At 41.4% G+C, this 24,966-nt stretch overlaps 1 protein-coding gene across 3 annotated transcripts in view; it reads left to right on the top strand.

Moving 5' to 3' along the window:
- The first annotated feature begins 1,813 nt into the window (after nucleotides 1–1,813).
- Nucleotides 1,814–24,966, top strand: part of HIPK3 (homeodomain interacting protein kinase 3) — a 126,219-nt gene continuing 103,066 nt past the window's right edge. For 2 of the 3 annotated variants that reach the window (XM_019551428.1, XM_019551427.1), the window contains exon 1: nucleotides 11,059–11,155. In XM_019551428.1, the coding sequence (XP_019406973.1) occupies nucleotides 11,059–11,155 (97 nt within the window). Of the gene's footprint in view, nucleotides 2,240–11,058; nucleotides 11,156–24,966 lie in introns of those variants that run through there. The other variant, XM_019551429.1, reaches the window with a different exon arrangement.

Here is a 24,966-nt window from a genome sequence, read left to right as displayed (position 1 = left end):
CATCACACAAGCTAAGGGCTAATGTGAAGATTAAGTATCACTGGTATTACAGTAGTACCTCAGGTCCACAGTTGGGGCTTCATTGTACTTGTCGCTGAATAAGCACACAATAAGAGGCTCTATCCCATGTTAATTAACTAAGCTTCCAGATTTGCTATTGGATCTGTGCCCAGGCAGATCCAGTTGCAAGTTGAAGGACTAAATAAAGACTAGACATAGCAGGTGGATGTTGCAGACAGTGGAGGGTGTGGTGGGAGTAGAAGACAACAATAATAGTACTGAGTACACATGGCTGTATAAGTGCATGACTAGACTGTACTTTTTTCCAAGTGAAAAATGGAAACAAAAGCATGTCATGTCAAATTATTAGCTGTAACTGGGATTTATCATGAACGTGGCTTCTATTTCAGGAGAGAGTAGTTTCTTCTCAATGCCTTCTTCACTCCCATGTGGTCTGAGTAATACCACCCATGGCCAAGGCTCCATTTCACCAGCTTGTCACTCCTGCAGCTGAGACTGACCTTTCCAGGGCAACTATTACACTAGGTTAGCTGCTACTGTGGAATTGTTTGTGATTGCATCACAGCAAGGCAAAGTGCTGACCTTGTAATGTGGGCATAAAATATTCCTTATACTCTGTCTTGCTTTGAATGGGAATCATTAGGTTCTGTGGCAGTTGAAAAAATGAAGAAAAAATGTGATATTGGTCTGTGTGTTTTGCTGCAGTTGGTCCTTAGCAGCTGACCTTACTGGCTCAGAGTTACTTCCAGATGGAGCCTCTGGAAGGACATGAAACCTTTTAACTTATAAAACAATAATATTGGTTTAAACAAATCTGGGGCTTTCTTGCAAGCCATTTATGTATTTGCATAGTTTAAGCTGCAAGTGTCAAAAATCAACAGCTACCCCTGCTACCAGCTTGCCCTGCTTGCTTGGTGCCGAGAAACCATATGCAGGATCGTGATGGAAGCTAGGGTTAATGCTCCCTCCCTACAGCAAGGGGTATCATTTTGACTGAAATCAAATTAGAACAACAGTCTTTATTTAGAAATCTGCATTTTGTCCCTCCAGGTGTTAAAGCAGTGGGTATGTGATAGATGTGCCGTGGTTGCAACTCTGGAAAAATGGGAAAATATGGGGTTCCTCAAAGAGCATGACACTGCCTGTCCCTCCCCCAGCAGTCTGGTGTGTATGGTTTAAAGGTTGCATGAATCCTAGAATTCATGAGCCGGGCTGGAGGGGACCTCCAGAGGGCATTGAGTCCAACCCCCTACCTGAAGCAGGAGGACCCCTACCCAAACCATCCCATACAATCCATAATCCTAAAACTACCTTCAGCCCTGACACAAGACCCTAACACCCAAACCTGCCACAGGTAAAGCAGCCCATGTCCTGCTTCTACAAAAAGTTGTGACTGTACTTGCAAGAGATCCCAGGTAGGGGGCCAATGTTTCAGTCTGGCCAGGCCCCCTAGAAAGGCCACTGACTGGAGATACAAGACACCACTTTTTCGTTCCCTTGGGGAAATGAGTGCAATGTGCCTCAAATTTCTCCCTTTCCCAATGGAAGTCACTACGGCGTGCCTCAGTTTCTCTCCTTCCCGCCCCCACGTAACATGGAGAAGAGAAAGATGTCGCCACCTCCTCATTTCCGGCGCCCGCTATGCTGCGCACGGCCCAAGCTGGGACCGAGGAGTCCGAAACCTTTTTCTGGTTGCCCTTGTCTTACAGGGCGCCGCCGGGGGCCGAGAAGGCGGTCTTGGGGCTGGGGCGGGGCCGGGGAAGCGGAGCGGGGCCAGGCGGTGGCGCTGCAGTTACGGAAGAGGAGGCCGGGGCCGGCTCGGCTAGGCTCGGCCCGGCCCCGAGCGGAACCGAGCCATGTCGGGGTGGCGCTGAGGCGCGGCGAGTGCTGCCGCCAGCTCCCGGTGCAGCGCTCGCAGCGGCCCGCGCCATGGGCGTTGGCGGCGGCAGCCCCTAGGCGAGAGGAGGCGGCGGAGGAGGCGGCGGCCGGGGGCGGGCTGGGTCCCTCCCCGGGAAGATGAGGCGGAGGCCCGGGCTGAGCCGCGGCGCCTTCCTCTCAGCCGCCAGGACAAGATGGCAGCGGCTGAGGCGGCGGCGGCAGCAGCGGCGGCAGCTGCGAGGCGCTGAGCGCAGCCGGGGAGGCGCCTCCCTGTAGCGCTGCCGGGCATGCCCAGGGCGGCGGCGGCGGCTCGGACCCCAGCGCTGCCCGAGTTGTGAAGGTGAGGGGGAGCCTCGCCCTGTCTCGCCCCGCCCCGGCCGCAGCGCGGGGGCCCTGGCCTGTGCGGGGTGCCGGGTGGGGTGGTGGCGGTGAGGGGGTGTTTGTTGCGCTCCCGGCCGCTGGGGCGGGTGGAGCCACAGGCGGAGCGGGCCCAGGACGGCTCCGCCCGGGCCCGGCCCGGCGCGGGAAGGGTGGGGGCGGCTCTCTCGGAACTTGGCCGCTTTCGGCCCCGAACTTTCCGCCTCTGTGACGCGGGGGAGCAGGGCGCGGGGTTCCAAGCGAGGGACGCGATCCCCTGCCCTGCTCTGCTTTGCTCCGCTCCGTTCTGCTCCTCCCGGGCAGCGCCAGGGCGTGGCGTCGCCTGCTCCCGGCTCCGGTTACGTGGGCGGGGGCTGCTGCCCTTCGGGACCCCGGGGTAACTCGGCAGTGCGGCTCGGGGGCGGGGCGGGGCCTGGAGGGGGCAGGACTCGCGCTCCTGCTGTTGGACATGGGACAGGGGAAGCGGGCTCGGGGAGCGGCCGCCCGCCCGGCCCAGCGCCTCCGGGACTTGGGAAAGGACGTGTGGGCTCGGGCCCGCCGCGGGGCTGCAGCTCACTGACCGGGTGCTGCTGCTCCCAGGTGACCGGGCATTTTATCCCCGTGCTCTTGCAAGGTGAAGCGGGGAGGGTGCTGTGTTGCTTCCCGGGACAGCTGGTGCCTGGTGTCTGGCTGCTCGAAAAGCTCCAAAAGTTGCAGGTTGGCCAAAAGTAGCCGGGATAAGCTCCTCTGTGAGTGTGCATACGGATGTGGATTTTAAAAAAGTGACCGACTGTCCAGTCCAAGCCCTAGCTTTTCAGACCTGCTGACTTAACAGGTATTTTCAAGGAGAAGTTTGCCAGGCCTCGCTTGTTCTTTGGAGAAGGCTGGGAATGTAAAAATAGATTTCAAAAGCAGCTCTGAATAAAAAGTTTGAGCAGGTTCCTTGGTTGCCTTGAAACTCGGCCCCCCCCTTGTTGGCTTTTGTGGTACTGCTGTATTGCCGGGTCGCTTATAACATCCGCTGCTACATATGCGTTTTGTTCATTTTGCAAAGTAAATACGAGTGTGTCTTAATATGTCAGCTGTAAGCACAGCATCATTTAAAAAAAAGGGTTTTCTCTCTTGAGTTGGTGTCCTGTTGCACTAGATGTGTCTAGCTTCTTAAGATGACCACATTAGAAAGTAACGTGGATGGCTTGCATTCTGTTAGTTCAACAGGTTGTTCTTAGCTGCATATAATCCTACTCTTCTTCCAAAATGACTTAATGGAGATTGGAAAGATCTTTAATTGTTTTAATTCCTATTTCTTCAGTATGTCTGTTTGCTTTGATCACCAGCCCTAATTGCCAGTTAAGTAGGTGGGGGTTACTGATGTTGACTAAAGCTGGGGTCACTAATAAGAAGGCTTATACTTAAATACCAACTTTGTTTTCTGAATATTCCTCTCACATGTTATGGTAGTTGCCAAAGTATCTGTTCAAAAAAAGGGACTGAGTTGAGCAAAGTGAAGAGACTGGCTTGTCTCCAGGGGTTTGGTTTATAGAGACTGTTGCAGATTACTATGTTCCTGAAGAAACTGTGTTTGAAATTCACACAGTAACTAAAAACTGTCTTAACTTTAATAAGCATGTCAGCCACCAAACAGATTAATTAAGCAGCTGGAAAATAGGTCAGGGCTGTATTATAAAGTGGCATGATGAGGTTGCAAATAAATAAAGCAGTATGCAAATTTTGTGAAGGTGACTTAAATGGAGAAAATTGATACTGATATGTTGTTATATTGATGACTACATTATTTATTTATTTATTTATTTATTTATTTTTTTATTAGGAGGCTGATGATGTCCAAAAAAGGCTTAGGGAGCTTCACAGTAAAAGACAAAAAAATATAGGAACAGCTGAAATGTATTCCACATTTAAATAAATATGTGATGTACCAAATGTATCTAATTATAATTCAAAAAAGAAATTAATCAGGATACTTATGCTTTTGTTTCTGTGCTGACTGTTGGAGACTTTGGCTGCAATGCTCATCCTGCTTCAGGGTGTGGTGTCTTTCATGCTTATAATTTATTTCTTCACAGATCTACTTGGGTAGAAGTCCTAACCAGGACTTTTGTGGTATTATACTTCTATATATTTTGAACTCACTTTATACAGTAAGTAGTATTGCATTGCCTTGAAATCTGTTTTAAATAGTCCATTGTCTCAGTTCCCTGGCCAGGACTTCTGGTTCCCTATTTTTAGGTGTTTCCTCCCCCCCGCTGCCCAATAGCTTCTGTGAGAGAGACCCACACAAACAGGAAACAGTGAAACTGATTTTGCACAACATGAAAAAACTGAGGGGAGAGGGGAAGAAACAATTGCCCCTCACATCTCATTTACTTATAAATATCATAGTTACAAGATTCAGATTTTTTTAATAAAAATAGGGTTTGGGTGGGGGTTTTTTTTTTTTGGTTTTGTTTTCTTAGAGGATGTTGCTTAAAACAGCACAGTGATTTTGAGGGTGGAACATTAAACTCAGCAGGAATTTAACATTTGATTTCAGCAGAACCAGTGTTGGACTAGCACTGAACATTTAAAAAAAATCATGTCTTAGACGCAGAGAGAATTTAAGCCTTGATCACAAACCTAGTATATGTAGGGATTCATCTGCACATATGAGGTTTTGTCATTGAGGCCTTACTGTGTTAATGTAGAAAGTAGACATTTTTTTTTAAATATCAGAATGTGGCTTTCCTTTTTGTTCTGCTGATGAACAAAGCCATAGTTGGTAAACACCTGTTAAAATAAAAACTGTTAGTTTATTTTGTCTTTCCAGGTTTGTTTGGGAATGAACTACATGTAAACCACACCACAGCTGGGTATATTTTTTTTCTGGATTTCAGAAATAATGTAATGTTAAATTCAGAAGAAAGCCTCAGTATCAGAATTCTGCAACTGTTTCAGCTAATTTGATTAATGGTTATAGCAGGCATCATGTTTATATGAACACTAGAAGGCATTTGGGGGATACACTTCATATACAATCCAGCTATTTTATACTGAGTAATACATTTATTGTGAATTTCTACAGATGATTTTGTGGAACCAGGGATATATACAGGACTTTTTTTCCCCCATAACAGACTACAAAGGTTCACTTATCCTTTGACTAATTACAGTGTCTATTAAATTGCTTGCAAGTTGATTATCAAGCCTACTGTATTTTATGTGAGTTCATAATCACGCAATGTTATAAAAATAGGTAGGGTAATATGACCAATAGAAATGAAACATTCGAATGATGTTAACTTGAAATTATTTCTTTTCATGTTATGAATTCATGAAATAATACTCACATTCCCATACGGACAAAGATCTAGTTTTCTGTAGCTTTGCAAAGCCTCTTATGGCACACCCACTGGAAAGCTCTTATTTTAAATACTTCACAGGCACAGAAGAATTTTGCCGTATAAATAACTTATTGAAAAAATATATCCTGGCAGATAACATTTCTGAAACTTGAATGATATGGCTATATCCAGAACTAAAGTAATATGCAGTAGATCAAGCTGTTCATCTCTAGCTATTCAAATATTAATTGCATTGGTACTTAAAAACAGCAATAGCAGATGATTGCACTTGGTGTTACTGTCACTTTTTAAAACCTTAATTGTTTTAATGATTTAAAACCATAACTATAAGCAAATACACCTATTCTCCTAAAACATGAAAATATATTACTTAAAAAAAAAGCAATTACTATAACAGAATGTTCCCAAACAACTATTACTGTTGATCTATAACTGGGGGTAGGGGGAGGGGAAGGGAGCAGGCTCACTTCTTTTCCTAGATTATTGGAGATTTTTGAAATAGATTAATATATACTTTATTATTTTCTATGTGCACTTTTAGCTAGGAAGCATAACAAGGCAGCCTGAAAAAAGGAGAAAACACAGTGTTCTGTGAATAAATGATCTGCTCGCATGTGAGACTGAAGTTGAAAATGACAAATTGTGAAATGCAGGAAGAACGAACTTTGGGCAGTTTGAAAGAAGGGATGAGTATGCCTTATAAACCTGTGTAAATACAGTTAGCAGGTTTTAACGGTTCAATCTGCCACTGTATGTTCCAGAACTTCCAGTTGAATATATGCATTTTTCAGCTATTTTGGTCAGTATACTTAGTAGAGTTGCTTTCTTTTTCTTTCAAAGGGAAGAAATTCAGTTTGAGTTGTTTTCTTGGAATGTATTGGCTTTAGCATGTCTTAAACTGCTTTCCCTGCAGCATAAGAGGAGACAGAAAATGCAGGCCCAGACTGGAGTGTGTAGTTTAAAAAAATCCTGCCACCCCATTCCTATGTGTGTTCTTCATTTATAGTTGGTATGCTTCATAGCCTGTAAAAAAAACACTGCTGATCTTATTTTCGGTACGCATTACCTTTTCAGAAGCAAATGAGGAATATTTAAGATTAGTGGAGGACACATACTCAAATCTCTTGTCTATTTGTGTTTTTTTTTTAACATTATTCTATATGGAGCAGTTCAAGATCCTTTTTTTTTTTTTTTTTTTTTAAAGCTTAGGTCTCCTTACTGGGTAATAATTTGGAATAAGTTAATAGCTCTGCATGTAGTAAATTAGTTTTTCTAACATTTTAGTTCTAAAATAGTCTGTAATTAAGAAAGGATAGACAGTAATTTGATGTAGGCAGTCAGGTTAGAAGAGAGGGAGAAGAAAAGTAAAGTTTAAAACCACTGTGTTTTGTCATGGTAATTCATCTTCTGTATACTATACCAGTCAAATTATTCCTTTCAGTTCTGGCAATAGGTAACTTCCTGCCTAAATAAGGAAATATATTTCAGTGAATTGTCTTGTGAGCTACAGTCTTCAGGTTTAAGGGTTAACTGTTCCCTATTTTGTTTTAAAATCAGGTGGTGAGCTAAATAATTTGCATTAAAAATCAGTTAGTAACTTAATTATAGATTTCTCCTATTTAACATTTATCTGACTTTGTTGAAAACTGATCAGGAAGTTCCTGTGGCTTAATTGCAGCATATTTCAAAGACATCTATAATATAATGCAGGTATGTGTTCAATATATATTATTACCTATCATTTCAGAGGTGGTTTTAGTAGAAGCTTTGAAATAATTTTACACAGTTTACCAAAATACAGTGTATTTTGCTTCCTTTTTTTTTTTTTACTTGACTGCATCTTCTGTGATTGTCAGATATGCTGGCTGTTGCTCCATAACCAATTTAAGGATAGCTGGGATAGCATATGGCAGCACTTCTCAAACAGGTGTTGTGCTATGCTGGGATACCATGAGATCCTTTTAAGGATGCCATAGTGAGCTGCACAACATTAGCATAGTTAGGTATACAAACACTTGCACATGATTGACAAGATAAACCCAGAAATTCCAAATAGGCATCCATAGTGTCAAAAATGTTCCTGACCTGTTGTAGTCTTTCCGAATTCCTTGTGACCAGAAGAATTGCTTTATAATTTTTCTGTAGTCAAAAAGCACATGAAAGCTAAGAGGTGGCATTTTCTGAGCAGTGCAGATGGGAGTCTGACAAGGTTGAGAACTGTTGGCTTATGGGAATCTGCCAAAACTGAGTGACCAAGATCATTGCATAAAAAATTAGCCTTGTATGTTTGTCTTGGGAGACTAAATAACAAGTGATTATTCAGGGAAAAATTCCCACAACAGACTTTTACACTTAAGGTTGAGAGTGATCAATAACTTTGTGAAAGGAAAGAAACTTTTTTTTTTTTTTTTTTTTTTTTAATGAGAGAGAGTCTTGATGCTGAGGTCTTAACAACTGGGCAATATATTCTGGTTTCAAAGTTCTCTGTTTGTTGGGTCTCAAAACTGCACAACATGATGATGTATGAATTTTAGTTATTGCTTAACAAAGTAGTAGGGTTGGTTTCAGCTTCCCTCAAAACATAGTAATAAATGAAGATGGTTAATCCTGTAGAACAGAATTACTAGGAAAAATACTAGGGCATTTTTACACATGCAAGTGTCACAGCTCCAGGTGCTTTAAAAAGTGCCCAGTGCTAAGAAAATGGCAGTGGTGCTCTTTTGAACTAAAACACATTGGAGGCGCTTTAGTTCAAAATTGCACAGCTGCCATTTTGTATGTGCTAACATGCATTTTGCCACTTATACAACTGCATGTGGTACGGCACGCTGCTCATCACCTAGTGGTGGATCTCCAGGATGTCGCAGGACAGAAAAAAATGTATAAATGTCCTTGCTTTTCAAGCTTCTCAGGAATACAGTAAGAACTATTCAAAAGTTCAGTCCATTTTTAAAGGAGTGAAGCATAGTGATGAATGGTAACTTTCTTGTAATGGGTGATCTATAGCAGTGCTTCTGAACCTGTGGGTTGTGACCCAAAAGTGGGTCGCATGAGTATTTTGAAGGGTCTGGAGCAAGTCCCAGAAAAACATGAAAGCATGGGTTTCCCCTTGCAGGCTGGCAGCTTTACAGCCTGCAAGGGGCTGCTTGGGGTGACTGGAGGCAGCAGGCGCAAGTGCATCTGCGCTTGCACATGCATGTGGCTGGCATGCAGTCAAGCGGGGGCGGGGGAAGCAGTCCCAGCAGTTGCTTTCTGGTCAGCCTATGGGGGGCAGGGGTTGGAGGGCCAGCATTTGGGTAATGTCTGGGGTGTGCGTGTGTGGGGGTGCCTGTTGGTGCTGGGAGGAAGGTGGCCATGCGCTGAGGCTGCAGCAGGGCAGGTTGGTGAGAGGGAAGTGCCTGCCCCTCCAGTGGGGCAAGGGGGAGCTGTGTGCCTTTGCTGGTGACACTGGGGCTGGTGCCTGTGTTTGCAGGGGTGGGGTGTCTGATACACACTGCTCAGGTGGTAGGAGGGGCTGTGACCAGCTTGCTTGGCATGGTGCAGGAGCCCTGGCCCAAGGTGGGGGTGCCACAGGTTTCTCCTATTCTTTCTTCCATCTCTGCTGTTCCTGCAGCCACTGCACTCTGGCCTGAGCAGGATGGGAGAACCTGGGGGCCCCCTCCAGCAGGTTGGGGAGGAGGCAGGGTGCTGCAGGTTGGGAGTGAGGGGCACCAGCATGGCAGGAGACTCTGGGTCTGGCATCTGTAGGCCAAAGGGGCATGGGTTGGAACAGATCATTGATCTTTGCAATTGGGTCCTGGTATAAAAAAAGTTGAGAACCACTGATCTATAGAATGCTTGTTGAAAATCGGATAACTCTCTCTCTCTCTCTCTCTCTCATAAATCTATAGTTTTGGAAAGTATAGGTATTAATTGTGTGGCATTTCAATTTTTAAATGATAAACTATCTTTTTGGCCCATGTAATACCTCTTAAATTACTATTTACTTAAAGTGGGTTCTAACTTAAGTTTCTATTTTGATGCTTTTGTAAAGTAGAAGATTGTTCTTTTGTTAGAGAATAAGAAAGGTTTATGTTTCCATAGATGGAACATGCTGGGTACATGCATGAAGGCAGAAACTAGGTATTCAGAATATATAGTAGAAATGTTATTGACAGAAACAGCTGGGGCGTTGATGCCTATGCCAAACTCCAGTGACTTTAGTGGGACTTGTAAACTTATAGGACACATTATGTGGATATGACTGCAGAATTAAGGTGTAAAATATTGTACGAGAAGCAATATTCCAACTTCTGAGAGACCCTCCCTTGAAATAATGAAAGTGACATAACAGAGTGGTATTATCTCTTACTAAGATAAGATGATTTTAACATGCAAGAATTTTAATATACCAGACCTCAGTTTTAAAACTAATAATACATGGGTGGTATACTGCATCTGTTCAAAACCCTGTTGACTTTAAATTGGGGGTCCCTGTGGGCACAGCAGTCTGTCTGTCTGATAGATACTGCATGAGCAGGGCCAAGACTAAAATGAACTTAGTTGAAATTACAACTATATGAAGTATTCGTAGTTTTGAGACAAGTGAGGTATGGAGCCTGGTAATTTTACAGACCTTGTCTTGTTTTGTTACAGCATTTTTATTTTGGAAGAAATACATTGTACAGAACATGAGCTGGGAACTTGTTTGTACTTGCTTCATTTTGAAGGATGATGAAGCGGCTTCTGTAATTAAAAGTCTAGGTCCCAGTAACGATAACTTGAAAACAGAACAAACTAAACTATAGGCATACAGCATTTCAAGTGATTATATCCATGCTTTGCATGCTGTAATATCTTTTTATTGCAGAGATGCTTACTTTTTATGTTAGAATGAAAAAATCATTAAAGCCCTTGTCCTGCAGGCCCTTAAACATGGGCATAACTTTGTGCTTGTGGAGCTACTAGGGTCAGGACCTAATGAGGATGTTACAGTTAAAATGCAGAAGTGGAAGTAAAGAATTCAACTTCATAACTTTATTCACCAAGTGAAGATATTTTTATAAAATATTTTGTTTTTACAGCAAAATAATACAGATACAAATAGATTTTCCTAGTATAAGACCACAGTAACCAAGAGGTGTAGGAAATCATTATAACAATCCAGATAAATAGTGTTAACCCAAAGCTTTCAATAGGTAAACAACATATTAAATTTATTCAGACTATAAAAACATATCCTTAGTTGTTTCCCCCATAGCCTGTACTGGACACATACATTTGGTTCTTGGTTAGAAGTTAAGATAAGTAGTATAGGGTAAATTCAAGCCATGAATCTGCTAGCGTCAGTGAATGTGTGTGTATTTGCCTTCCTTGTTCTGCAGATTTTACGTCTATGTTGCTACATCTTCATCCTCATCATTGTAGCAGTTTTACATACCCTTCTTTTCTCCTTGTCTTATAGATGTCTTCCTGCCTCTCCGTTTCCCAACTGCACCTGGATCTTCTGCCACTTACTGCCCCTCTTCCTTTCATCACTCTGCATCCTGTTTCCTCCTCCTGTGAGTTGGTAGTTCTTCAGCCCACTCTGTTGTCCAAAATTTTTGTTTGTTTTAGCTGAGAAGACTTTTCAAGCTCTGTTCTGGAACATGGAAGCTTTCTATCTGACATGAAATTCACCCATGTAGAGGAGGCCTATACAAGATTCTTTTATATCAGTATAGTCTCATTAAGAACTTAGTATGTAACTTAAGCAAATAGGGAGGGCTTTGTGTGGAAGCCCTCTCTGCTGGGGTAGATTTCATTTTATTTAAGAGAAGATGATGAAATACATTTCCTTCGTCTTTTTCCTTTCACGTACATTCTTTTAGAAGTTGGGCAATGTTCAGTCTAGAAGATGCTTTGGTTCGCTTGACTTGCAAAGGATTATTTATTAAATTGATGTGCATCCTTTATAGCTGCTGTGTGGATATATTTTGTTTGTTTGTTTGTTTTTATCTCTGCAGTTCCTAGCTCTGCAGAAAGTTTTCTGAGAATGGATATACTTTATGAATATTTTTATAAGCTCTCAATTTAATTGAAAGTCACATGGCATTTAAAAGTTTTCATAAATAAAATAGATTAACATTTCTTAAGTGTAAGTTTTAAAGGCAAGAGCAGAGATAAGCTTACAAAATGTAGGAATAGGGTACATTAAAAAAATGAAATGAACCACAGCAGAGGATAAAAAGCAAAAACACTTCTATCATAATTGTGCTCTAACTAGTCAAACTATGTGGCTATTATTCCCTAGGACTAGTATGTAAGGGTAGGATAATTAAAAGCATAAATACAGAATGTGGGAGATAAATGGCTGGATGGTAGTATTGCTGAGTAGGATCTATAGTTACGGTGTTCACAGCCTCAAGATGAGTCAGCAATGTGATTGATGCCAGTGCAAAAAAAAAAAGGCATTTTTGGGGCTACATTAAAAAGGGTATTGGGTGTATGATAGGCCTTCTCTGGAATATGATATGCAGTTCTGGGCTCCACATTTTAAGGATATGGAGAAGTACAGAGGGTTCCTAGATGGGTGATAAAAATGATAAAGGAACTGGAAGACAACCTGTTTGAGGAATCAAGTTACAAGAACTAGGCATGTTTAGCTTGGTGAAAAGGAGATTAAGGGGATAGAAGCCTTCAAAGATTTGAAAGGTTGGTTTAAAGAAAAAGGCAGTAAGGGTGGCACCTTAGAGATTAAATCATTTGGAAAGGCATAAGCTTGCATACATGACAACTTCCTCTCGTGGCTAAAAATTGCCTCTCTCTGATAAAGACAGAGAATGACTTTCCCCCTTGCTGTGGATGGCTGACCATGAAGCAATGGCTTCAAATTGTAGCAAAGTAGATTTAGATTAGATACTGGGAAAAATCTTCCTTTCTGTTACAGCAGTATGACAGTGGAATAGACTACTTGGGAAGTTGTGGAATCCTCTTCACTGGAGGTTTTCAAGAAGAGGTTGGATGTGCATTGAACAGAGACGATTTTAGAAGCATCAGTACTGCATTTGTTCAGGGGTTGGACCAGATGGTTCTTGAGGATGACTCTTCCAGCACTAATTTCCTTCTTGCTGCTTAGACCTGTACCTTGTGTTCATGTGGATGACCTTGAGGGTTGAAGTAATAGAAAAACCATTCAGCCAGATCTGCTTGTCTAGTAGTTTACACAAGGAATCTGTCTTCAATAAAAAACCCCCAAGAAACAGGAGGATTGCTTGAAGTCTTTTGGGTCCAGTTTTTACATATGATATTACAGAAGTGAGCACAGAAGCAAGATTTGTTTGGTAATGTCTTTTATTGCACCAGCTATGTTTTTGGAGGGAGGTTAGACAAATTTTCAAGCACAAAATGGGAAAGCAGCAGATAGTGTTTAAGCTAAATACCAGATAATGGAGTTTTAGAAAAATTATAGTTTTATGAAAATTAGTTTAAATATTTGGTTTACACCTTAACTTGGTGTTTAATTGAAGTTGTAAGCTGGTCTTATAAAAGTTATTAACAAACTGTACTTATTTAATATTCCCTGAACCATCATGGCTATAAACATACCTAAAACTATGAGCACTGTCAGTAGTGATTAATGCACAGTAGACATGTCTACACTAAATGTTAGCTCTCCTTGGCATCAGTGGGCACAAACCATGATGCCACAGCTACATTGCCATAGCAATGCGCTCCCTCAGTATAGTTCGTTGCTATGGTGGCTAACAATAACCTTGCGCCACTAGCGCAGCACAGTATGGGCTGTTATTGTGCCGTCATTTAGTACTTCCAAAAGTATCAAATTTAGTACTCCTTTTGGAAGTACTAAATGATGGTGCAGTAACAACAGCGCTGTAGGGGTACATGTAGACATGCCCAGTCTGAGTTAAATGGAAAAACATTGAGAGGAACAGAATTAAAATTTGTTCTGATGCTTTGCAATCAAAATTGCAAAGACAGGCGAGCTGCATTAAACAAGTAAGCTGAAGATTCTTAATAAATAGGTCACTCACCACCAGGAAAACCTTTCCATGTTAAAATATAACACCTCATTTTAATATGCTCAAAATGCAGTTTGAGAGTCTGTAGACATTTAGGGAAATTTCTAAAGTCTAATTACTGTTTTAGGAAATGCTCAATCCTTATTTTTCTGATTAAGTAAATGTAGTTCATAATACTTGAATTACCTTATTTTCATGTATACAATGAAAAATGGAATAAGATACCCACCCTACTTTTTAAGGACATAATGAAGGATAACTGATCTTCCCTTGTAGAAAGTGAGTAACAGAAACTGGGGAGCTGGGCCTGCTTCTCATTATGCTTCCTGTGGATCCTGTGTGGAGTTAATTTAGTTAGTTTCACTTTTGTCCCATAGAAATTTAAGCAGCAGAAACTGCTGTTACCATATTGCCTCACTTAAACTGTGCACCCCAGTTTCAAACAGGTGTTTTGGGGGAACCCCCCAAAAAACAGCTGTTGTATACAAGAATGTATTATCTTTAGGGTAGTGAAACAGTAATACACAAATGCTTGTGCACATGTCTGACTACATGTGAATAAATACATTGAACCAAATGAGTTTATAAATATTTGTGGGGTCAGGGCCTTCGTCCATTGTTGTTCCACAGTCATTTTAAGTCAGTGTATTGGTATCTGCTATTTTCATCTCAATTTCTATTTTAAATGAATGGAGACTAAAAAGAATGTAGTATTTTTGATGTAACTTGACACATCTAAATAATAGTTTGATTCCTTGACAACTCCTTTTAAAAATCCGAATTATTATTTTTGAGACTACAGTTGGTGGAGATGCCAGAACTTTTAAAAGATCATTTGCTTTACATGCTGTCTAAACATTAGCAGAAGAACAAGCAACTTATGAATGTGGAGTAATCCTGAGATAAATACCATCTCATCTTTATTGGCTGCTGTAACAAGTGGTAAAACTGACGTTCTCTAAAATTATTCTTAAAACATAGAAGCCCCAAATAATTAAAAACCAGGATTACTTTGATTCTAGTTAAAGCAAAAACTGCAGGTTAAGAATGTGAAGTTACAACAATTAAATACAGGCTAATCTAAATGGCTGGGTGTTTTTGCTTTTTTTTTTTTTTTTGTTTTTTGTTTTTAAGACCGCAACCTTCCAAAGTCAGGTGACAACAAGCTATCAGGACTAAGCCATTTTTCCATTGTTTCCTGTCGGTCTCACCAAAGGAAAAAGGAACCAAGCAAGGTACAGATTTTACCTTCTTGTACTTGCATTGTTAGACAAGACCTTAAGATGGATTGTCTAAGTATCACTGGGAGATACTTAAGGATTATATTTAAGTGTTGTTTTCTGTTTTCAGTTCATGAATCAGAAACCAAACTTTTAAAAGCAGAGGTCAGATTTATAGAAATTCTTCCTATGTAGCTCCAAGCTAGTTCAGAGGTACTGTTTGTATTGAGGATACATATTCTGAATTGGAGTTGGTGGAAGGTAATTCATTTTTCTCTCTGTTGGATGCTAATTTGTTGCCTTGAGGAAAAGCAAATAAATTTTAAAGGTTGCTTATCCCACTTCTAATTATGATAAAAGTCATATTTGAATCACAAGACTTAGCTTTTAACATTAGTGTGCAGAATGAATGCAGAGACCGTGCCATTCTGCCTCCTTTCATATTCCTGTTGACTCAATAGACTTGTAGGACACCAGGGAGTCATGTGATTTTTCTTTTTATCCTTTTCAACATTTTATAAATTTATAACACTCATCTAGGTTAGAAATTTCACGTTCAAATATTGAAACAATGGAGTTGTGACATTTGTTTTGAACTTGTAGAGCCCATCATTCAAATTACTTTAGTTTTAAGATGTAAATGTTTTATCTTGTTGGAATTTCTATTCAAAGGAAAATAATAGCTCAAACTATTTATGCACCTTATGGTTTGGAATATAAAGGTTTGTAAAGGATAGAAGTGCAAACTACTAAAATGTCATTAAAATGCATTTTTGCTCAGGAAGTTGTTATATTCAATCTGAAAATGTGAAACATTATACAGTGTGTTCCATTTAAGTGTATAGCTTCATGACTGCAAAACTGACTGTGCCTTTACCCAGAGTATACACTTATCAGATATTTCAAGTAAACAGTGGACTTTGGGTACATTATGCTGTCATTTCTTTGGTATTAACAGCTCCAAACTGAATAGTTTCCCTTATTTTCAAGGTATCTAATAGCCACCTTAAAAATGAGGTGAGCTTGTCAGTTTGGGACTGCTGATACCATAGAACTTGATAACACGGTATACTTAAAAAGCATTGCAAATCCTGCTGTTGGTGCTGTGGTACTGGAACCCCTGAAATGGGCTAGTGCCTGTTATTTTCAAGGTATGTAGTAGTTTTGTCAATGTTGAAAAATTCCCCATGCTGTATCTAGCGTGTGGACTGATCCTACCTGCAGGATCTGCTCTGCAGACTAGCCTTGTGCTGGCTGCTCTGGCTCGTGAGGTTTGGACACTGAGCACCGTTGACATAACCCATTTAATTTAATATCTCAATATTTTTTCCACCTTTCATTTTATTAGTGTGGGAATCTACCTTTCTATACTTGATCCTATAAATCAGGAATTGTAGTGTTGCTGTTAAGTAACTGCTAATGAAAACTATTGGGTTTCAAAAGAATACAGAAATTGCATAATTGATATTGTATATCCTCTTACATTACTCATAGCCACAGGAATTAAAAAAATTAAATAGAGTTTGGCAAGGAGAACAAAGTCTAATGCTATCCGCAGTATGTTACAAGCTCAGTAGTGTTGCTGATGGACCAATAAAAATTGGGAGCCTCTGTTCTAAAGCGTAGCAATAATGTACACTTTTTCTAAAAGTATGGTTTAAGTATACATGTGCATATATAACCTCCTCTGCATTTCTACTGCTGTTTGTTGCTTTGGAAGTTGAGATGTGTTTAGTGCGTATGTGAATTAAGTTGGTAATTTTTCAATTTAAACATATACTTTATGTAACCTTGTAACTGTTGTTCTCCCAAAATCTTTTCTCTTGCCTTGGTGTTTTGATTTTTTTTGTATTCATCTGCAGCAGCCTGATGGTAGCACCTCTCAGAAAAGGACACACATGTACTTGCCTCTTGACTAAGAATGAGAGAGAAGTATAGTCCCTAGAAGCTTTTTACTCATTACTTCCTTTCCTGAGAGGGTGCTTTTTTTCCTTCGGGAATCTGTACAAAATTGTCTATTTATTTAATAACTGAACAGAACAGAAAATGTAACGTAAAAAAATACTGAACTTCAGGTATTAACTTCTTATAAACTACATTTGAATGAAGCTTTCTGAGCAAAGCTATGGAGAAAATAGAAATTGAATGGCTTTATATCTCTTGAAAGCATCTCTTGTGGTTAGGCTGTTGTCACTGACTTCTCCCTAATTACAGTCTTCCCTCATGTCCACATCTCTCATGGCCTGTCTGTATGCTGTTTTGCAACGGATACGGTCAGTACCTTTATCCCATTGTACCATGTCTACCTAACTGATTTCTTTTTTGTTAGCTTTATCTGTTATACCAGTATTACTAGATCAGCCCAAACCAGATAGACCACTTCTAGTAAAAGTGGAACATAATTGTACTTGGGAAAACTTGAAGTGACTTTGACAGGGGATTGTCTACTAAATTGGTTTTATAGTAGGGGTTTGTAAGTACTTTTACTTTAAAACAATTCATAATGGGAATTAACTAGTACAATATATTGATAAACTCATTATTTTAGAAAAATCTAGGTCTTTAACTGTAGAAATTGAATGGGAGAATTATGCAGTATGATTTAGAACTAGATTCGTATTAATGAAAGTATCTGAAAGCTGTTAAAATACAAGAGTTCTTTAGTTAAAATATAACTGTGCTTTGTATTCACTTTGTAGTAATAGGTGAAGTTTTGCGTATTATGGTTGCTGTGACAGCAGTAGTAATGCATTTCATTATTATACTGAATTATAGCTGAATTTCAAATAATTATTTATACCTTAGTTACATCTGTTCTAAAATAGTGCTAATTCACTATTGCTATTAAATGTTTTGCAGTGTGAGTTTTTATTTTTTCCAAGATAGGGAAATAAAATGTCATTTAAAGTTAATTATTAATGGTGGTCAGACTTGGAACAGTCTGTGCTTTTCAAGGTTGTCACAAAGTCTGCCAGGTTTGCTGCACTTTCAGAACAAGCTGTGAAAGATTTGTAAGACTGTAAAAATAGTTTTGATGAACCTGGGAAATCCTCTAAGCACCTCTGTTGCACTGCATATGAGAGTTGACAATATATTAGAAGACATATTTTTGTTTAATGTTATTGAAAAGTTTGTATGAGTTACATTCTATACATTTTTAAATTTGGTGGGATATGAGAACTGTAAAACAGTTCCTAGTCCTGTTAATTTGTAAACCTGGAGAGAATTCTGGTTGCACTCCTGAACAAAGCTATGTGAACAATTGCTTTCCCAGTTGCTTAGAGGTCACATTCTAAATGCCCTGGTATGGTCACAAGTCATACCATTCCTAGGGTTTGGATATTTTAGTAGATCCAGTCCACGTCTTCTCTGTATCTGGTTGCTCAGTGTGTCTATTTAGTTTCTCTCTACTTGAGATGTAAGGCCTCTCTGTCCAGGAGCACTAGCTCTGAAGCTGTCTTGCTTGCTTTTTATTTCCTTCAGTTGGAAGGGCCATCCTGCCAGCCCTGATATTGCTGACAGGTATTGTGGGGCAGGACAAGCAGTCCCTCAGAGAAATCATTAACTCCTTCCTACCTATTTCCATCTTAATGCATTTGAGCCTGGAGTTGACCTGTGGAGTTTACTTGAGTTTGTGCTTACTAGCGTCTCCTAAGAGATGATCTGTGTGCTGGAAACATGATCCTTTGCTGTTAGTGAAGGAGGGAAGATAATAACTCTGAAAGTACAGATGGGAGTGAGACATGAATGGCAAGGAGTAACAGAAAAGGGAGAGAAGGGATGAAAGGACTAACAACAGAAACTCTTCTGTTGGCTAAGTAACTGTTAATGAAACGCTTGAGTTTAAGATTGTTGTGGAAGCAGCAAGTTCAGCTTCTCTAGTAACTTGAAGCGCTGACTGACTGACTTTAGGTACCTGCGGAAGCAAGAGAGTCCAAAAAGAATAAAGAGTACTTTTAATAAAGTATTAGGGCAGAGATAGATATGCCAAGGCTCAATTTAACTAGTTTGGAAAGAGGAGAAAACAAATACAATCTTAATTGTTCAGTCTGGTATTACTGGTACAGTCTAATGCTTAGAGAGAGATTAAAGATGTCATAGCTTCTGTGTACTATCATCAGTTTTGCTGTAGCCTATCACAGCAAAATAATTTGAGATGAGTCCTGCAGTGTGATGGTGTTGTATTTAATATCATACCTCTCTTTCTTTCCTCCCCGTCTTGTCTAGTTGTCAATTATATAAGAGTTACCTTTAGTGAGACGCTGAACCAAAATTTATTTCTAGTGTGCTTGATTGGTTATCTATATAATACCAGTAAATCAAGATCTGAAGTAGTTCCTTGAAATCAGTAGGTGTTAACCCTCAAGTTCTGATCAGTGTTGCTTTTCCTTGATAAAATGAGTATGAATGACAGTGGCAGTGTTTTTGCTGATTTACATAATAGCTCACATGTGCAATGAATGCTGCAATCCAACATGTTGTTTTGTAGAATTGGGGTTCTTTGAGTACAGCTGTTTGTTTAATGCATGTACAATGTTTGAAAAAGCAAATGACTGTATGAAGGCCAAGTTAAATAGTTGCATCAGTGCATTTCATGGAAGGTTTTGCTGAAGTGCAACATGTTATAGTGAGAAACATCTGCTTTGTGTTGATACCCTAAAGGCAATTTACAAAAGAAGAACAAATTTAGTTTTGTGCTTCTTGCTTTAGCTTATTGCTGCTTTCCTACTGGTGAAGCAGACCTGCTTGGTTGTTTTTTACCTTAGAGATTGCACTTGATATTATAGATGATGTTTTTCAGGTGAAAAAGCCCTATATTTATTATTCACAAAGAAGCAAAGCAAAACAAAACACCCTGGATCCCTTATCCATCCTTCCTTCCTTCTTAGCCAGTCTGTTTTAAATTGCTAGTGTATTTATGGTGCTTGAATATTTGCTTTTACATCCTGTTTTGATTGTTCATATGAAGTGCTTTCCCAGTTTTTATTTCAAGACTGAAACATGCATTTAACACTTTAAAATAATTTTTTCAGCTTTAGAATTACTAGTTGTATGCTACCTCTGTGAGTTGACCTGAATGTTTAAAATATTTGTCAAAAAAACTATTGATATAAAATTGTTTGTTTCACAATGAAGGACTAAACTGCAGTGAGATGCAGGGTTTTTTTTGCAGTGTGCAGAGACAGTTCTGCGGACATTTTGCAGTGGTCCCACCCCTTGGCACTGATTGGTGGAGAGGTCCAGGGGGGAGGAGGGACAAGGGGGTAGCCACTGTCTTGATGGCTGGTTGCCTTTTGTGTGGCCATACCCCTTGGTGCTGATTGGTAGAGAGGCTGTCTGGGGGAGGGCTGAGGGGGTAGCAGTCATTTTTATTGCTGGCTGCCCTTCGAGTCACTCTGTTTCTCAGAGCTGATTGGTGGAGAGGCCTTAGTGGGGGAGGAGGAATGGGGGTTAGCTGCCATCTTGTCTGCTTGCCCTTCATGCCCCTCTGCCAGCTGGTGCCTTCCCCTCCTGCCATCAGGGTCTGCTGGCTCCCAGTGGGGAGCCATCATTTTATTTTTGTTAATTTTGTTTTTGTTTTTGGGGACTTCATGGACAATCCTGGATTTCATGGTTTCTGCAATTTAAGTAGGTCTCTAGTTACAACAAACATTTTGCATTGGTTGCACCAAACATTTCTGCAACCCTAAGGAGAATCCAGCATCTCTTATTTTTCAAAAACTGGAAATCTTTTATATGAAATTTTTCTTTTAATAGTGAAACATGCTGAGATAATGTTTTGTCAGTGCGTTCTCTAGATACTTTCTCTACAATACAGCCGAGAAGAATTCTCATGCCTAAAAAAAGTTTACAGACCCTTGGTAGAGGGGTTTATCGCATCTGCCAAGGGGTGCTTTGAGCCTAAAAAAGACTGGGAGCCACTGATCTAAATATATCCCCTCAGTTACAGTGTATGTGGCATAGAGATGGTTGCTATTAGGGGTGTGCGAAGCAGACCGTATTAGATTTGAATTCTGATTTGGCCTGATTTGGGGGATGGTGATTAGATTGACTGATTTGGAGCACTGTCCCGATTTTGATTCGGTCAAATCTGGATTTGAAGATACAATTCTTATTTGGAGAATCAGCGGTTTGGCCATAGACACAGCTTTATACATTTTTTCTACATACCTCGAAGTACCAGGTGCACCTTGTGAACACTGACATGGTGGGGCGGATGAAGTGTCCCACAGGACTGCAGGGGGGGTCCCCACATGCTTGGCAGTAGACTCAGAAGTGGACTGAAAGTACTTCTGGTCCACTTCTGGGTCTGCCACCGAGCATTCAGGGGACACCCCCACCCCACCCCTCGGCTTGGTGATTGGCTGTGGGGGAACCCCAGGTGCCTCCCCAGTCCCAGGAAGTACCATTCTACTTCCAGGTACGCCGCTGAGTGAGCTGAAGATGCCCCCCCTCTCTCCCCCGTGCTCCCATGGGATGCTCCATCTGCATTCACAAGCCGCTTGGTACCTTGAGGTATGTAGAAAAAACATATAAAGCTGTGCCTATGTCTGAATCGTCAAATCTCTCTGAATCAAAGCTGAGGCTTCCGATTTGATTTGGAGAGATTAATGGGTCTCCTGATGCAATTCGGATTTGGAGATTTGGCTGCTGAATCTCCTCTGAATCGAATCAGCGACCCAAGCTTTGCAACCTTAGTTGGTATATACTACTGATTCCACTGTGCTAGAGGGAATCCTCCTCCAGCTGAATCTTTGCTCTGCTACATAAGAAAATCCTGACCCTCTGCTTATGCGAAAGGTGGTGGTAAATTTGCACTGTAATAAACTGTCTGTTCTGCCCTTTGTTTTCTTTCCATCAGTTTGCTTATGCAAGCAAATAGCTTTTCTATATCCACAGCTTTATGTGGAAAGGTTCAGGGGCTTTTATTTGGGGTATACAAGAGCCTTTGGAATGCTCACCCAGCATTTTGTTTCCCTTTAACCCAGTAGAATAAATTCATTTGTTTTGTAAGAGAGCTGTGGCTAATGGTGAGCTGTTTCTCTCATGCTTTTACAGATTGGCTGGCCCTGTAGCTTGAAGGTCATGTCAAGGCTCATTCCATTTGGGGCAGAGCAACTTTGGCAGCTAGCCTCAGATCTGTTTCTGTCCAGGAGCTTAGCAAAGCAGCTACATGGTTGTGTCTGCTTAATGCTTAGATTTGTCATCTAGACCACAGTCCAGATTTGGCATCTTTAGTACAGTTAGCCTTCCATTAAGGTGTGCTCTAGCACTTCTAATTCTTGATTGTCTTCATAATTTTTTTTTAAAAACAGCATAGGGATATGGGTGTTGGGAGGAAATATATTGGGAAATGGGGCAAAGAGGAAATGGAAGTGGGTTATTCTGAGGTAATACTTAATTATAAGATTTGAAGGGGAACTCGGCTTATGAATTAAATTGGGAAAAGCAGAGCAAAGATTACTTTCATTCTGATAAACTTGAGGTGGTTCATCAAAGAAGATGTCTCCTGGGCCCCTGGCACATGTTATATTTCTGGTACAATTAACACATTGCCATTTATGGCTTAATCAACATTGAATTTATGGGACCATAAAATGGCAAACCAGTTACAAAGATATTTCTGAAAAAATGTGCGATGTCTTTGTGGCTGGTTTACATGGTGCTATAAATCAACTGGCTGATTATCCGCACCAGGACCTAGCACCTTAAAAAGCCTTGTCCTGCAGCCATCAGTCTTTAAGGTGCTGAGGTCCTTGCGAGCCTCAGGACATGAGGTAGCTCCAAGGTCTGACACACAGCCCTGAGTCCAAACCGAGACTGGACTTGCCTGGTGCTGAATCCTGATTAGTTGAGGTCTGGTGGTGGGCAGTTTAAGATCAGGGACAAAGCCACCCCTTGCTCAGTTAGAGGGATTGGGGTGGGAGCAGCTCTGACTTTGGGCACCGGTCTGGGTCATGTGCCTCTTTTTAAATGGGAGAACCTTCCCATCCCCTGTTGCCTGTGGTGGGTGTTTTTTTAAACTGGTGTGTGCAGCAGGGCATGGGTAGTTTTTCCATCCCCAGCTGCACCATGGGGGACAGTGTGAGCCTGTCCCTGATGCTGGGCTTATAGTGTTCAGGAACATAAAGCGAGAGTACAGCTAGGGCTTCCAGCTGCATTTCTGCTTTATAAAGGTCTGGGACACTGAGCAAAGCATCAGGGAAAAGCTTCACAATGTTGGGCTCATAGCATCCCAGGTCTTTAAAAAGTGGGTGTTTAATTGGGAGCCTCATATACATGCTCTGCTCATTTAGATTTTTGTGCATCCATGGGAGCAATATAAGTGGCTAAGCAGGGGTCTGTGGGGAATTTTGGGGTGACTAAAGCCCCTTCCTAGCACTGATCTGCCTGGGGCACTGTGTTCTGATGTCTTTCCCCTGAGAGCCCTGTACTGGCTGAGCATCCCTTGCTCGCCCTGCAGTAGGGGGCTCCTGAGCAGGAGTGATGCTAGGGGGCCAATAGCCACCTAAAAATTCCCCATAGTCCCCCTATAGCCATCCCTTCCACCACCACCGCTGCTGGCACCCATCCCATGCAGCTGAATCCACATCGCTTTTTGCCAGCTCTGGCCCAGCCCCAAGCGCAGACCTCACCAAGCCCCCCCACCCCTGGCCAGGAGGAGGCTGGCACAGCCTCTGGCTTCAAGCCTGCAGCAGGCAGTCTGCCCTTACCCTGTGCACAAAACCAGGGGGGCAAATGCCCCCCATGCCTCTCCTAGGGCTGTACACAGTAGCAGGCAGCTTTTCCCACTCCCCACCCCCTGCATTTCCCAGATGAGCTGCCCACTCCTCCATCCCGTTCCCGGCCCCAGGGTTGCATTCACTGCCCCAGCTAGGCGGTACCTATCCCTGTCCCTGCCCCACTCCCTTCTTCACTGCGGCGGGGTGGTCATTCTCCCTCCCTCACACCCTGTCACTCTCCAATGCCCCTTCTTACTCATAGACTTACTGTTTGGATGCTGCTCTCCAAGATGCCAAGCTGCCTTCCTGTAAATTGGCTATCATATTGGTATTGGCTGATATGGCTAGTCAGCTATCGGTATTGGCCAAGAAAATCTTTATTGGTTCACCCCTATAAAAAAGTTTTATATCAATAGGTTTATCTTAAGAATAGTATATTTTTAGGAGTCTGATATTGACAACCTGTGTTAAGCCCTACCCTTATTATAATCACTTAAAATAATTTAAATGTATAATACTCTAGATCAGTTTTTGACAGAAGCAGTAGTCTCTTTTGCAGAATCAGGAAGGATTTTTTTTTTCTTTTGCACTGTTTTCAACTACAGTATAACCTTATACAGTTGGCACACTCAGGTCTGAGCACCTGCTAGAAATGTGAAAATTCTGGATTTTTGAAACTGGAACAGTGGCCGGTCCTGGAGTGGGGGGGCGGTAGTGGCAGCCAGTCCTGGAACAGTGGCTGTACACGGAGTGGAGGTACAGGATGGTGGTGGCAGCCTCTGGGTGCAAGCTTACCCTCTGCTGCTCTGGGACTGGCTGGTGGTACTCCCCAGTGGAGTGTAGCTTTAAAAAGTGCCAGAATTTTGATAATTCTGGATTTATGAAGTTATACTGTAGTTCTAACTTTCAATGAACTAGTCATTGAACAGGAAACTGACAGACTGCTGGGCCTCAGGATGAAATCTTGTTTTTCTCTTTCAATTTTAAATAGAAAAAGACATGCGGGAGCTGAGGTCCTTGCGAGCCTCAGGACTCATGAGGTAGCTTCAAGGTCTGGCACATAGCCCTGAGTCCAAACCAAGACTGGGCTTGCCTGGTGCTGAATCCTGATTAGTTGAGGTCTGGTGGTGGGCAGTTTAAGATCAGGGACAAAGCCACCCCTTGCTCAGTTAGAGGGATTGGGGTGGGAGCAGCTCTGACTTTGGGCACCGGTCTGGGTCAGGTGCCTCTTTAAATGGGAGAACCTTCCCATCCCCTGTCTTCTGGTTTTGAATACTTGAGAGAAGTGGTGACCGGAAATAATCTCCTTTAGTTCATTAACTCCAGATACTTCCTTTGTTTAATAAATTGGTTTTAATTTCAAGGCAAGTTTGATTTATTCTTTTGTATGCAACACATTTATTTATGT

The sequence above is a fragment of the Crocodylus porosus genome, unplaced genomic scaffold (genome assembly GCF_001723895.1).
Source record: "Crocodylus porosus isolate Cpor-Errol unplaced genomic scaffold, CroPor_comp1, whole genome shotgun sequence".
NCBI classification, from domain to species: Eukaryota; Metazoa; Chordata; order Crocodylia; family Crocodylidae; genus Crocodylus; species Crocodylus porosus.
Note: the sequence above shows the minus strand (reverse complement) of the source record. Positions and strands in the feature narration are given on the sequence as shown.